The sequence below is a fragment of the Trachurus japonicus genome, chromosome 13, assembly GCF_045865225.1.
Source record: "Trachurus japonicus isolate A0001 chromosome 13, Traja_1.0".
Lineage (NCBI taxonomy): Eukaryota > Metazoa > Chordata > Actinopteri > Carangiformes > Carangidae > Trachurus > Trachurus japonicus.
In genome coordinates this window covers 36,035,405-36,050,097 of record NC_140919.1, presented here as the reverse complement: position 1 = coordinate 36,050,097, position 14,693 = coordinate 36,035,405, and the positions used below count along the sequence as shown (strand labels likewise).

The 14,693-nt window shown below is 41.5% G+C and overlaps 1 protein-coding gene across 1 annotated transcript; it reads left to right on the top strand.

Moving 5' to 3' along the window:
* Window positions 1–7,497: 7,497 nt before the first annotated feature.
* LOC146976459 (extracellular calcium-sensing receptor-like) lies at window positions 7,498–13,770 on the top strand. Its single transcript, XM_085796290.1, has 9 exons — window positions 7,498–7,622; window positions 7,707–8,001; window positions 8,237–8,323; window positions 8,995–9,264; window positions 11,291–11,488; window positions 11,604–11,879; window positions 12,207–12,434; window positions 12,537–12,660; window positions 12,857–13,770. Exons 1-9 carry the CDS (start codon window positions 7,513–7,515, stop codon window positions 13,768–13,770), a joined length of 2,502 nt encoding a protein of 833 aa, XP_085652416.1. The 5' UTR covers window positions 7,498–7,512.
* The last annotated feature ends 923 nt before the right edge of the window (window positions 13,771–14,693 follow it).

The following is a 14,693-nucleotide window of genomic DNA, read 5'->3' as shown; positions in this document are numbered from 1 at the left end:
TCGAGCGTGGCTGAAGCCAGCTTGAGCTCACACGGGCGCGAGGCTGCTGCAGCCGCCGCTCGTGCTGACAGCTGATTGAGGGAGATGCTTTGGTTGGCTAGGAGTTGGCAACACTGCCGCCTCGAGTACTTGTGGACGTCTGCAGAGTCAAGTACCCCCGATATGTAGGGCCATTTCACTGTAAAAGGAAGCAATTCTGTTGTTTGCTAGATTAATCGATTACAAAAATAATTGTTTTGCCCATCCCTAAAGATTAGATAGCTCTACAACACATCTGTGACGGGGTCCGCCCGCTATTCCGACATGTCTTTATTTAGACATGCTGCTATTCCGACATCCCTCTATCTATACATGCCGGTATTCCGACACTTTTTAGAATCGCTATTCTGACACGTCATCTTTTTTTTTTTTTCAGGCGCATCTCTCGCTCTTTTTTATCTTTTCAGCATGCCTATCACCGGTTTGATGAGGGAGTGATATTGTTAAGCTTCACATAATAAACAAACAGAACTATGGTCTATATGGAGGTTTTAATGGTCGAAATGCAGACGTTATGACGTGAACCCTATGCAGTACAAAAAAAAAAAGTTTTATGTTTGTCTCTTTATTTTCTTTTTGCAACCGACTTTCCTGTTTGTGTACAATTTAGTCCTCCCGTTTATAAGAGTGGCAGAGTGGCATCAGACTTGAATTAGTGGGCCTAATGCATAACTGTGGTTACTATTGCGCATTTCCTTTTGCTGCTATAATAAACATTTGCTTATGGAAACTGGTAAAAACAAACGTGTATCAAAATTACAGAAAGAAGTGGCAGGCAGGAAAGTAAGTTTTGCTCGGCGCCAGAGGGAGAGAGCGACATGAGCAGAGCAGCAGAAACATTCACTGCTCCACAAAATGTACACAAACAGGAAAGCTGGTGGCAAAAAGAGAAGATATACGCAAACACATAAGCCATGAGTCTCCTTCGCCTCGAGCCTTTCCAAGCTGACCCAGAGCCGGTTGCAACGCATCGTTGTGTAGGAAATGCATCCGCCGTGGGCAATCAGCACCAGGGAGAGCTCTCCAAACAACCTGAGGCCTGTACTGCGAAGCCAGTTTAGTGGGTTAGCGAGGTATGTTGAGTGTAAAGCCAGCCTCTCCTGTACTGCGAAGGTGGCTGTCTTTTAACGAGGCTAGATCACCATGGTAACTTATGCTTAGCTCATAACCTGGTCCCGACCAGGTTTTGTTCAGAGTTTAATCATAAAACCAGCTATAAAAGCGCCGCTGTTTCACTATTTTAACTCATTTACAGCTGGCGGCACCTTTACTTTGAAAGTCCAGTGGAGCTGGATCAGAACGGAGCGTTTGTACGGAGGGAGAGATCAGCTGATCGCTGCTGTTGACTTTCTCTCTGAGCGTCTCCGCCGAGAGTTGTCTCCGCCTCCTCACCCGTTGAGCTGAGCGTCAGGAGCTCATTATATATTAGACTATAGCCTATATTTTACTTTTATATAGGTACAGTCAGTCACGACTGATAGAAGTTGTCCGCTCGCAGCAGGACAGATAATCAGATGGATAATCGGTAAAGTTAATAATTTCACTTAATGTGGCCGTGAATAAATTAATTCCGATGTGTCGCCTGTTATATTTCAGTGTTGCCCAAATGCAAATCTTGAATAAGTCTCCGCTGTTTTCACATTTAAAAAGGTCTTTGTTTATGAGATTTGCTTGTAGCTACAGAAGCACCTAAAAAAAAACCTCACTGTAACCTATTCAGCCTCGCTTCCAATAAAACACACACTCGCGTTATAATTGCGATCAGTGAAATATATAACAATATAAAACACAATTTAAAATGACAGTTGATGTTGCTCTAGTTTATATGGATAAAGCTTCATATTTAAAAGTAGCGCAAGAGCTGTCAGAAAAATTAAAAGCAGCCTCCTCTCGTCATATTTGCAGCAACACTGTTGCTTCAGGCTGTGATCATGCTTTTTTTAAATATCGCTCATACTCTCTCCATTAAAACAATTGCACTCGTCTTGGCTGAAATCAGCCCGTTGTGGATCAATTTCGTGCGGAAGTAGAATAATATGACGTCAAACGCCCCCTTTTATGTGAACGCGCGCAGAGCACAAAGCTGAGAACCGGACTTGACTAATTAAGTTGATAACCACCGTCACAGTACCGTTTAGCTCTGATTGCGGACTTGAGGGTTTGTTGAGCCGCATCTTGAGCACAAAGCCTTGGTATGTTGAGCCTCCTTCGCAGTACAGGCCTCTGGACCACTAGCGCTATAGCCAAGCTATGTTGCAGTTTGTTTGTAAAATTAACCTGTCACCTTCAGCACCACGGACAGCGCTGTGGAGAAGCTGCAGCTGTGAGCGTCTGGGCTCTGGGTTTAGGGCCTGATGCTCAGCACCTGGATGACGCCACTGAGAGACAGCCACTTTCGTCAGACAGTTAAACTTTATTCCACCCCCCCTTTCCCATGATTTTAGAATTGTTAATTTATAGGAAATAAAGTAGTTTTTGGTTTTCTTTTACTTGCAAAACCGACTCCTCCTGATATCCGCACCTGTATGCTCCACTGCCCATAATATGACATTAAAAAAATCAGAAGGAAACGTCTGACAACAACATAATCAATCAATGTCGGAAAAGTGGAATGTTTGAAAAATAATGTTAATGCCGCTATTCCGACAATTCGGATTATTACCGCGCACCCTTCGCTCTGTGTGTGTGTGTGAGAGAGTGAGTGAGTGAGAGAGAGAGAGCGAGAGAGAGTGTCAATAACGGCGAAAGAGCGCTATGCGGAGATGAATGAATGGAACGATATTGCAGCTTCAGGTGCTCGTTCATCGCTGTGGTGCTGCTGTGGTACAGCATGTGTTTTACTGCTGCACGTGTTACAGTCTATGGTTCACAACCCAACGGTGTGTTGTACCATGTCGACATAATCGGAAACAACTCGACGGTATGTTGCACGTGTCAACGTATTTACGTAACTGACGTAATCGATTAGGTCGATTAAAGCTATGGTCTATGATTTGGAGGATTGGTAATTATTATTAAGTTCGTTTATACAGCGATTATGGTCCTGTGGTCCGATATACACAATTAAAAAAATAGAAACGTATCGGACGGCGGCGGAGCCGTTCCACATCCATTGTAATTTGGGGGTGAAGCAGCGCTCTCTCTGCATCGTTCCCATCTCTCTCCAGCTGTCCTTTCAAAATAAATGCAAAAAAAAACAGAGAAAAAAAAAACATAGGAATGACCCCACACACAGCTTGTGTTTCACATGGATGAGTTATTTGTAATAACTGGCTAAGAACGTGAGTTGATATTGAATAAAATGCTGCTGTGTTCATTTAATTAGTCTTTTGTGATTTGGCCTAAAACACACAAAAACATACACTCCTTTTTATACAGGCACCCTCTTGCTCTCTTTGTCTCACTCTCTCTCTCTCTCACATCATTGATGGCACCAAAATACTGTAGATATCAAAATATCAGGTGGTTAAATAAGAGTAGAGATTGTAGCTTAACTCATTGAGTGCCAACCACGTAATTTCTCGTTTTTCGTTCCCATGCATTGAGTGTCAAAAATGTAATTTTACGTTTTTTGCTTTTTTTGTAATTATGAAAATAGACGCTTTAACACACCTTTATGTGTAAATTTGGGGACTCTACGATGAGCAGAACTGAAATAAATGACAATCAAAAACTCATGACAGCTCACGATCTGGAAGTTTTTATCATAACTCGGCTTTTGCAAACCGAGTTCTGCATGTGGATGCAGCGCAGCCGCTCCACTCTCACCCGCGAGGCTCCAGCAGCTCGGAGCCGAAACAGGAAGCTCTCAGCCGACAGTCCCGCCCGGTCTTCATCTCGAGCAACACCGTGTCCTCCCGTGGTAAAATGTGATGGTCTCTCAACCAAAGCAGGCCGGCACCACCGACCCGTACCACAGAAGGACCGCGACCGCCGGTGGGACCGGAGTTCCCGACCTGCTTTTGGCCGAGAGACCATCACATTCTGCGGCGAGAGGCTGTGACACAGCACGGTGCATCTGTGTCCAGAAATGCAAGTGTCAGAAGAGCGACAGGCACAAACAGAGCACCTTTCATAAAAGACGCTGTATCTCCTTTTCTAGAAAAAAAGCAGGGATTTTGGTGAAAACCAGCCATGTTTAGCTTGAGTTTTCTCAGGAACGGAGGCACGTAGAAACAAACGGTTTGTGGCCATTTGAAGCAGAAAGTTTCACCTTTAAAATGAGCCACAATATGTGTTGGTGGCACTGTGGCTCTACAAAAATCGTCAAAAATGATCTAAATTGCCGGTACATTTGACTAAAACTTTGGAAAGGAGCGCGTGGCACTCAGTGAGTTAACAAAATAAAATTTATTGTAGACTGATCGGTTCATTGTAACACATTTATTTATGTAAATGTGGTGATTTCAGTACCGCTGAAGTCAGTACCAAAATAAGTAATTTTTGGTCTTCCAGAGAACTCATATCCTACACCTGTTACTATCAATAGCACAAACATCGAGTGTTTTCCTACAAATATTTAGGCATCCATGTGGACGCTGCTCTATCATGGAGCGCACACATTGATTATATTTGTTGTAAAATACAGCAACGTATTTATTTTCTTAGGAGACTAAGGTCGTTCGGTACTAGTGAGCCTATTCTGCTATTGTTCTTTCAATCTATTGTTCTTAGTGTTATGCAGTATGGAGTCAGTGCATGGTATAGTTGTCTCTCATGGTATAGTTGTCTCTCAGTGCAACTTAAAGCTCGACTGGGGAGACTGCTAAGCATCTGCTCAAAGATTGTAGGCCATACCCTTGAGCCAATCTTTAGAGCTGCACACACTAGACGAATGCTGTCCCTGGCAGACAATATTTTGTCCGACCGGACACATGTTTTATTTGTAGAATATCAGTTGCTGCCATCCAACAGGAGATATAGAGTCCCTATGGCTAGATTAAATAGACTGAGGAACTCTTTCATCCCTCAATCAGTTAAAATGTTGAATCAGCGGGGCTTGGTAGGGCCTGAATAATTTAGTGTAGGGACTTGGAGGCACTGCAGCCACTTTGATGCTACGTATAGCACGTCACATGTCTGATGTCTGTTTTGTGTTATATTCTGTTGTTTGTTTGTTTTTGTTTTTTGGGGCATTGTTTGATGTGATATCTTGTTGATGGTTGTTTGGTGTTCTGTCTTGGTGTTGTATTGTGTTTATATTTGTGATTGTACTGCCCTCGCAGTGCGTGTGGCTATGCAAAGCTAGACAGTCAGTTAACGAAACGGATAGAAGCTCCCCAAAAAACCACAAGGCTTGATCTTTTCTTGTCCTTTAATGGAGTCCTCTATTTCTCCTCCTCCGTAAAACTGAAATTATCACAAATAGAAACACAATTTACTTACAGTAGCATTGTATGAATACATTTCACTTTGCATCCATGGATTAGCAAAATGAAGAGTTAGCATGTAACCTACTGACAGCTAGCAAAGTATATTCAGCTTAAACATAACTAATCATGTCTTAAACACAAAAATACACAATCATGTAACGCTATTCACATACTATACTCACAGATATATATTCTCCAAGGCAAAAGCGTCCAACAATATTATTTGGCAGTCTGTTTAACCGTCTGTGCTCATTTTTTCACCTTTCGCATGAGAACTAGCATGTAACAGAAAAAACACAGCATAGCTGGACTTGACGAGCCGAGCGCTCACTCTGACGCGGTTTCTCTGAACCAACGAGAAGACCACTCACTCTGACGTGGTTTCTTTGAACCAAAAAACATACACTTTTTAGACCTGCTTAATTATCAACTTATGAACTTTAACTCAACATTTTAACTTTTTAACCCTCAAAGACAGTACAGTGATGTTTCTTTGTCACGAGGAACAAGTGTCTTGGACGCAAGAAAATTTTCAGGAGTAATTCTGACAATAAAAGTACTCAACTCAACTCAATCACCACATTTACATAAATAAATAAATGAGGTCCTCATTAGTTCGAACTGGACTAGGTAGCATCAGTCCAACGCTCCATTCCTACCGTTCACCATACACCAATTCTGCCAATACATCTGTAATCTAAACAGACAGGTTGGATATTTGAGAGCTGCCAACTTGAAATCAAATATTGTCCTTTCACTGTACAGTCTGTGTTTGAAATAAAACGGAGTAAAAACTCTTTGAAAACAAACCAGAAAAATCTCTGAACCTGTTTCTGCCTTATGGCAATTTACTTTTTAGCATTTTGCCAGATCTCTCCACACCCCATTAGTTCAAACTCTCATTACTCCGATTGTCGGGCCAATGGGAGTTCAAACCAATGGGAGGTCGAACTAATGGGAAGTCAGACTAATGGGAGGTCGGACCAATGCCATGGACCCGGTAGTTTTGAGCAGAACTGAAGTGGAAAAAAATATTTATGAAAAAAAAATGGGAAAAAAATATGAATGTATGACATCTTTAGGTCATTTTATAATTTCCCAAAATTAAGGAGTTTTTGCTTCACAATGGAAAAACACGAGAGAATCCGGTCCTAACCCTACCCCTCAAAATAAAACACCCTGATTGACACCTTCGGAATGGCGGCCCCTCTGAAATTCGGAATAACAGACCTTCGGAAATTTTCGGAATAGCGGACCGTCGGAATGGGTGTCGCCCCCCCGCGGGGCCCCCTCCCCCTGCCTTAAACTTCAGTTCTATGAAAGTGGGCACAGGGGAGATTTCTTTCAATAGGCCAGACTGTCTCATTTTGGATCATCTTTTGTGGTCCATGCTGCCATGACGGTTAGCTTACATCTCGATGAAGAAAGAAGTGTGTTTATGTGGGAAAACTATGTCAAACTAAATATTTATCATGGCAGAATATTCTTTCATTGTGTAAACTGGAAGGGAAGTTTACAGTAGCCTATATGTTACAAGATGCACTCAGAGCATTGATAAAACTGTTCTGTTTGCTGAATGTTGTTATTTTATCTTACATGACATCTGAATTTTCTCCTCAATGTAAATATGATACAAAATACATGATCATAGTCATTTAATCCATGATTCTATGTTCTTGATGCAGTAACTCCAAAGAGGGCCAAATGGCAAAGCATTAGGGCTTAATGTATTACAGTGTCATAGCAAAAGCACAGTACATAGTCTGAATGATGGCATTGTGATTTTCTGTTTCTATTCTGTAGCCTATTGATACTTTGCCATGCATTTGTCGTCCCCCCAAATGGCTGCCCATGCCCTAATGGGCGGTGTGAGAGTATGATGAAAATAACTGACATGACATTACCTGCATATAAAACTAAGTAACCGACATGATGATAAGAAAGGCATGCAGGCGGGAGGGTAGTCATGGGGATTAGCTCCGACACGTTATCTTTCATGTATGTCTACCTGATATTAATGTTGTTCTCGTTCTGCTTTTTCATGTGTGAGTCCTCATTTTTCTCAACTTGTAAATTAAGGAGACATTTTTATCGTAATGGGATGCACAAGCCTGGTGATGTGATTCTGGGTGGATTGTTTCAAATACATTATACCTCTGTTTTTCCCGAGCTGACATTCACTTCAGAGCCGAAGCAGCTCAGCTGCCAAGGGTAAGTCTTTCTCTCCTGGAGCATAATAATCTTATTTGGAGAACAATACTCTGCAATGGTCGATAATTATATATCATGTACTAGGTTTGACCCTCCAGGTTTCAGACATGCCATGACCATGGCCTTTGCTATTGATGAAATCAACAAAAATCTCAACTTGCTCCCTAACGTGACTCTGGGATACAGTCTTCATGACAACTGTGCCACGCTTGTAATTGGATTCAGTGCTGCATTATCAATGGCCAGTGGTCGAGAGGAGCAGTTTCTGCTTAAGGAGACCTGTTTAGGGACCCCTCCAGTCCTGGGGATCGTCGGTGATTCCTTTTCAACGTTTTCTATTGCCACCTCTGATGTGCTAGGTTTATTCAGATTGCCCACTGTAAGTTTGCTCTTTTCAGCCTTAGCTGTGCTTATCTAACTGAATTTCAAATATTAAAGTGCAGGATGTGTACATTGCATGTCAGCTTGAGCTTCTCAACAAGAATTTATTTGGTAAATAGTTATCTTTTTACTTTAGATTATAAAATTATTAAAATAGGTTAAATCTTGTGGCTGGTTCTATACTGACTTGCATGAGAAGCAAAACTGTGTGCATATTGTATGTTTCTTCACAGGTGAGCTATTATTCCACATGTTCCTGTCTGAGTGATCGACAAAGGTTTCCATCCTTCTTTAGAACAATACCAAGTGATGTTTTTCAGGTGAAAGTCTATTCTGGTATCATGTAAATACTATACATACGTATATACATATATATATACAGTATATGTATGTATAAACTGTATGCACAGTATTCAAAAAATTCATATCAATCAATCATACCATGTTTTTTTTGTTTTTTTTACATTACTGATAAAACTACATGCATTTAAAGGGGAACTATGCAAGTCCACTCACTGTTTCGCTGTTTTGGTTACGCTCATCTCGCCCATGTGCATTTGTTTACAACGACACCAGCGAAAAATCAATAAATGGAGCGGTGGATAACGTTACATAACATATGCTGTTACAGCATGTGTGTTTGTGCAGTCGTAAACAAAAAAGTACGGGTTACGGAGCGCGTTTGTGTTGCGGTGTGCAGAGACACTGATGTTGCAAGGTTGGTTTTCAGCCAAGAGACGCCAGGTAGAAGGCAGAGAGTCTCCGTATCACAAGTGACAAGTCATGTAGTTAACTATCACAATTACTCCGGAGCTTTTTAATTAAGTTAAAAATGTAGCAGAGCCACGGGAGAAATCCTGCTCAGTTCCTCTTTAAGAGAAATAACACAATGGAAACAATACTTGATTAATTGTGATTTCATTGTCACAGGTAGATATGAACAGGTAAGATTGGTCCCACCTAATCCCACCAATCTGTCCTCTCCACATAGGTGCGTGCCATGATTCAGATACTGAAACGCTTTGGCTGGACTTGGGCAGGTCTGCTGATCAGTGATGATGATTATGGACTACATGCTGCTCGATCTTTCCACTCTGACCTGGGTCCCTCTGGTGGAGGATGTCTGGCCTACACAGAGATTTTACCCTGGGGTGACAACCCAGCTGAACTAAGGAGGATTGTGGATGTGATGAGAAAATCCACAGCACGTGTGGTCATTGTGTTTGCACATCAGATACATATGATCCAACTGATGGAAGAGGTATATTTTTGTCAGTCTCTATCTGGTTGTTTATCATGCACCTTTGTCAGTGTAGAAAACTACTTTGTAATAGAAAAAAAGTACTGTGGTCACTGGTCTCCTCAAATATTTTTTTTTTTCTAAAAACAGTAATTATACTGGTTATTTACATTTGAATGAGCCTTAACAGTTAGATTACATTGGTCCAAGGTTTTTGATTTCAGTTTTATACTAAATTGTAGTAGGTGGGTTTACAATGGACAGTTTTAAACAGTTAAAAATAGGTTTGTTTTAAATCAATCAGTCTGTTTGAAGATTTCAGCTTGAGCGTATGGATTACAAAGTAAACTGGTTAGGTGTTTACATGTGCCGACGACACAAATGTTTCGAACGTGTGCACAGCCGTGAGTGATTGCCTAATGGTTACAACAATATTGATCACGGAAGTGCTACAGCTGTGCCAAAAACAAAACAGAAACGCTTGAGCGTGGCTGAACCCAGCTTGAGCCCACACGGCCTGAGCCTGCTGCAGCCGCTCCTGCTGACAGCAGACTGGGGGACAAAAAAAAAATGCTTTGGTTGGGTTTAGGCAATGAAGAAAGGAGTTGGTTAAGTTTAGTAAAAAGCCCAGGAAGAGGCTAGACAGGAGCGTTATATGTCATTAAGTGCTTGTTTTGCTGTTAATTATGCACATGATCCGTTTGATCCCAAAAAGGAAAAAAGGATCAATGTGCATCTGTTTCCTTTCTGATCGCGTCTGTCTTTCCGTTCGGAGTGGGGGGGGGGGTTTCGGAATGAGGGTTTTCCCCAATAGCCTTTTCGGAATAGCTATTACAATGAATGGAAGTCTATTTTCTGAAAGGCGGGGTATAAACTCATGCGCCCTTGCGTGAGAACTGTAAATTCCGGACTTTAAGCCGCTACTTTTTTCACACGCTTTGAACCCTGCGGCCTATACAACAATGCAGCTAATTTATAGATTTTTACTGGCTAACGGCCTCTGAGCAGGAAGCACAAAAGTGAGACAGACATGTGGGGAAAGATTATGTGCCGAAGAAGACAGTAGTTTTGAGTTTTGGTGCAGTGTTTTATTTTCTAACCAGGCAAGTTACTGTCGTGTTGGTGCTGTGTTGATGCCGTGCCGTACTGCCCATTTTCAGGCACGGTTTGAAAGAAGGAATGTCTTAAAGAGGAACTAAGCAGGATTTCTCCCGTGGCTCTGCTACATTTTTACCTTAATTAAAAAGTAATTGTGATTGTGACTAACGAGCGAGAACGGCGGCTCACTGCCTTCACCTGGCGTCTCACGGCTGAAAACCAACCCTGCAACATCAGTACAGTACCGGGTCGCCGTCCCGGTGTCCCAGCTCTCGTCTCTGCACACCACGACACAAACGCGCTCCGTAACCCATAATCTTTTGTTTATGACGGTTAAGACTACACAAACGCACACGTTGTAACATCGTATATGTTATGTAACGTTATCCACCCCTCCATTTATTGAGCTATTGCTTCGTTGTCAACAAATGCACATGGGCAATCCAAATCGGAAAAGCGACCGGACATGCATAGTTCCACAAATCTTCCATGTACTGTACTGTCTTTCTGTGTAAATATCTCATGTTACAATATGAAAACCCACGGCTTATATTCAAGTGCGGCCTATAGACAGTACAAAATTAATTTTCTTTTAAAATTTAGGTGGTGCGGCTTATATTCAGGTCAATAGTCCGGAAATTACGGTACGTCGAGTCCTGAGCATGCGAAAAACAAACGCTGCCAGAAATCAACCCGTTTCAAGGTATACATGACAGACAACGTTTTAGAAAAGGTTTAAACTACCCCCTTCAAACCAACTAAAATTTCAAACAGTTTGGGGTAATTGAGATGGTTTGAGGTATTTATATGAAGCATTTTCAATCGGTTTGGTCTCCCAAACCTATTTGAAACCGTTTAAAACTGTCCATGTAAACCCACCCTGTGCTACAAAGTCTGAAATATATGTTTATATGTATGTAATATATATTTAATAAAATGCCATGTTAAGGTGGTGAGGCAGAATGTGACAGGCCTGCAGTGGATGGGCACTGAAGCCTGGACAACCTCTCCTGTTCTGCAGACTCCTCGCCTCATGCCGTACCTGGGTGGAACACTGGGTATTGCCATCCGTCGAGGAGAAATACCAGGACTCAGGGATTTTCTTTTAAGAACACGTCCTGACAGCAACAATGAAGAAAACAGCCTGGTGAGATTATAATCTTACAATCGGATGTATTATTTCAAAGAATAAAATAAAAATATTATTAAAATATGAATAAAATATTATTAATATAAATAATATGACTTCCAATATATTTCAGGTGAGGCAATTTTGGGAGTACACATTTCAGTGTAGATTTCCCCCAGCTCCAACAGACTGGATAGAAGCTGGAGGAACATTATGCACTGGAGATGAAGACTTGGAGAATGTGAAGACTGAGTTTTTGGATGTGTCTAACCTTAGGCCGGAGTACAACGTTTACAAGGCAGTGTACGCCCTGGCATATGCTCTTGCTGACATGGTGCGCTGTGAGCCAGGGAGAGGGCCTTTTATTGGGAACGGCTGTGCCACTTTGCAAACTCTGGAACCCTGGCAGGTGAGAAACCAATTTACACTCAACCAGTTAAGGTGTTCCGGGAATAGATATTGTGGAAAGGAGGCAGGTATCAGTAGCCCAAACAGGTGTAAATCTCTTAAATAGATTACCATAAATTTAATCCTAGAAGTTGCAAGACAAAATTGATTGTAAAGACAACAGGTGGTTGATTAGATTTGCATGTTTTAGTGCAATATATTTGATCAATAGTATACAAAATCCAGAAACGCAACCACACAAAACATCTGAAATTATACAAGCAATCACAAATAGTTCATTTGTTTTGGAAGTTTCACCATTTAAAAAATTAATCTCACCCCATTGTAGCTTATTTATTACTTGGAAAGGGTCAACTTCACCACACCGTTTGGTGATCAAGTGTCATTTGATGAGAATGGTGATGCCTTACCAATATATGATGTCATGAACTGGCAGTGGCTCCCTGATGGAAGAACTAAAGTTCACAGTGTGGGAGTTGTTCAGAAGTCTCAATTTAAAGGTGAAGAGCTCACACTTCATGAAGAAAGAATATTCTGGAACTTTGACAACAAACAGGTTGCTCCCATTCATTTTTGTTTTTTTTAATAGTCTTGCATGACATGATACAACAAATAGTGTAAAATAACTGTTGGAATATAACTTACACAATCCATACAGCCTCCCCATTCAGTGTGCAGTGAGAGCTGTCCTCCAGGTACCCGTGTGGCCAGAAAGAATGGGGAACCCGAGTGCTGTTTTGACTGTGTGCCTTGTTCTGAGGGCATGTTCAGCAACGAAACAAGTTGGTATTAGATTAATGTTATCATATTCATGATATGTTATCTTGGATATTGCTTTGCATTCAGGAGTCTTCCAGGGTGATTACACCTGTTTGGACAGTTACAATTATCATGAGAACTGAAAACTGTCATCAAAAGATTACAAAAAAATGAAATAAGGAAACTGCAGACAAAAGTGAGTCATCCCTATCTCCACAGACTCCATGGAGTGCACCAGTTGTCCAGAGGATTTATGGTCCAGTCCCGAGCATAACTACTGTGTTCCCAAGAAAACAGAGTTCCTCTCCTACCATGAGCCTCTGGGAATCTGTTTGACAACCGCTTCATTGCTGGGCACATTGATCTGTGCTGTTGTCCTGGGCATCTTCATCTATCATCGCAGCACACCCATGGTGCGTGCCAACAATTCTGAACTCAGTTTCCTGCTCTTGTTCTCACTTAAACTATGTTTCCTGTGTTCACTGCTGTTCATTGGTCGACCCAGACTGTGGACATGTCAGCTGAGACATGCAGCATTTGGTATCAGCTTTGTTCTTTGTGTCTCATGCATCCTGGTTAAAACTATGGTGGTTCTGGCTGTGTTCAAGTCCTCTAAGCCAGGAGGTGGAGCCAGTCTGAAGTGGTTTGGTGCTGTGCAGCAGAGAGGGACAGTACTGGTTCTTACTTCTGTTCAAGCGGCAATCTGCATTGCTTGGCTTGTCTCTGCCTCACCAGTGCCTCATAAAAACACACAATATCATAATGAAAAGATAGTTTATGAGTGTGTGGTTGGCTCCACCATTGGATTTGCAGTGTTACTTGGTTATATAGGTTTACTGGCTATCCTTAGCCTCCTGTTAGCTTTCCTGGCAAGGAATCTTCCAGACAACTTCAATGAGGCTAAATTCATCACTTTTAGCATTTTGATCTTCTGTGCTGTGTGGGTGGCCTTTATTCCTGCTTATGTTAATTCCCCAGGCAAATATGCAGATGCAGTGGAGGTATTTGCCATCCTGGCCTCCAGTTTTGGCCTCTTGGTGGCTCTGTTTGGACCCAAATGTTATATAATCCTGCTGAGACCAGAGAGAAACACCAAGAAAGCTATCATGGGTCGGGCCTCCTCTAAAACATGATAGAAAGTGAATATAAACCAGTTCCATTCAATTAATTTATTAATCTGCTAATGAGATGACACATGATACATAGCCCCTTTATATCTAAATCTCGCAATAATGGTAAATGAATGGTATATAAATAAAGTTTTTAAAAAATCAGGTTGTGTCTCTTAATCATTGCCTTTTACTTTCATTGGAAGCAATAAAAACCTGGCAGCCAGAATGCTTTCACTTTTGACTGCTTTGTTGCACCCAAATTACGTACATGGTCTCCATACATGGGAGAACACAGCTTAAGACTCGAACACAGCTTAACCCTTGTGTTATGTTCACATTTTGGACCCTTTGGAACTGTTCGGGTCAAATTGACCCGGAACATTATTGTTGGTTTTAAAATAAATATAGAACTAAATATTTACATAAAAAAACTCCAACATATATTTTCTTTATCTCAGTTCCAAACAATATAGATAACATACATGAATCATGTTTGCAATTAATCTCTGCTAGATCACATTTAACAATGGAAGTGTCATTCGTTTTTTGTGATAAAGTTATAATGTATGTAAAAAATCCACTATAGTAAAGCCTTGGATAGCATAAATCATGTTTATCTATGAAAAATAATGTGTCTGTGCGTGTGTGTGTGTGTGTCCACTGTCCATGTGTGTGTCTCTGTGTGTGTGTGTTTGTGTGTGTCTATGTCCATGTAAGTTTGTGTGTGTCTGTGTCCATGTGTGTGTCTCTGTGTGTGCGTGTTTGTGTGTCTGTGTCCATGTCTCTGTGTGTGCGTGTGTTTGTGTGTGTCTCTGTGTGTTTGTGTGTGTCTGTGTCCATGTAAGTGTGTGTGTGTGTCCCTGTGTGTGCTTGCGTGTGTTTGTGTGTCTGTGTCCATGTAAGTGTTTGTGTCTCTGTGTGTCTGTGCGTGCGTTATTGTGTGC

What these genes read in the sequence shown, in the direction of transcription:
- LOC146976459 (XM_085796290.1), top strand. Translation starts at nt 7,513, where the DNA reads ATGCACAAGCCTGGTGATGTGATTCTGGGTGGATTGTTTCAAATACAT. An exon ending in GTTTATTCAGATTGCCCACT is followed by an intron (nt 8,002 to 8,236) that starts GTAAGTTTGCTC and finishes GTTTCTTCACAG; the next exon opens with GTGAGCTATTATTCCACATG. An exon ending in AAACTCTGGAACCCTGGCAG is followed by an intron (nt 11,880 to 12,206) that starts GTGAGAAACCAA and finishes ACCCCATTGTAG; the next exon opens with CTTATTTATTACTTGGAAAG.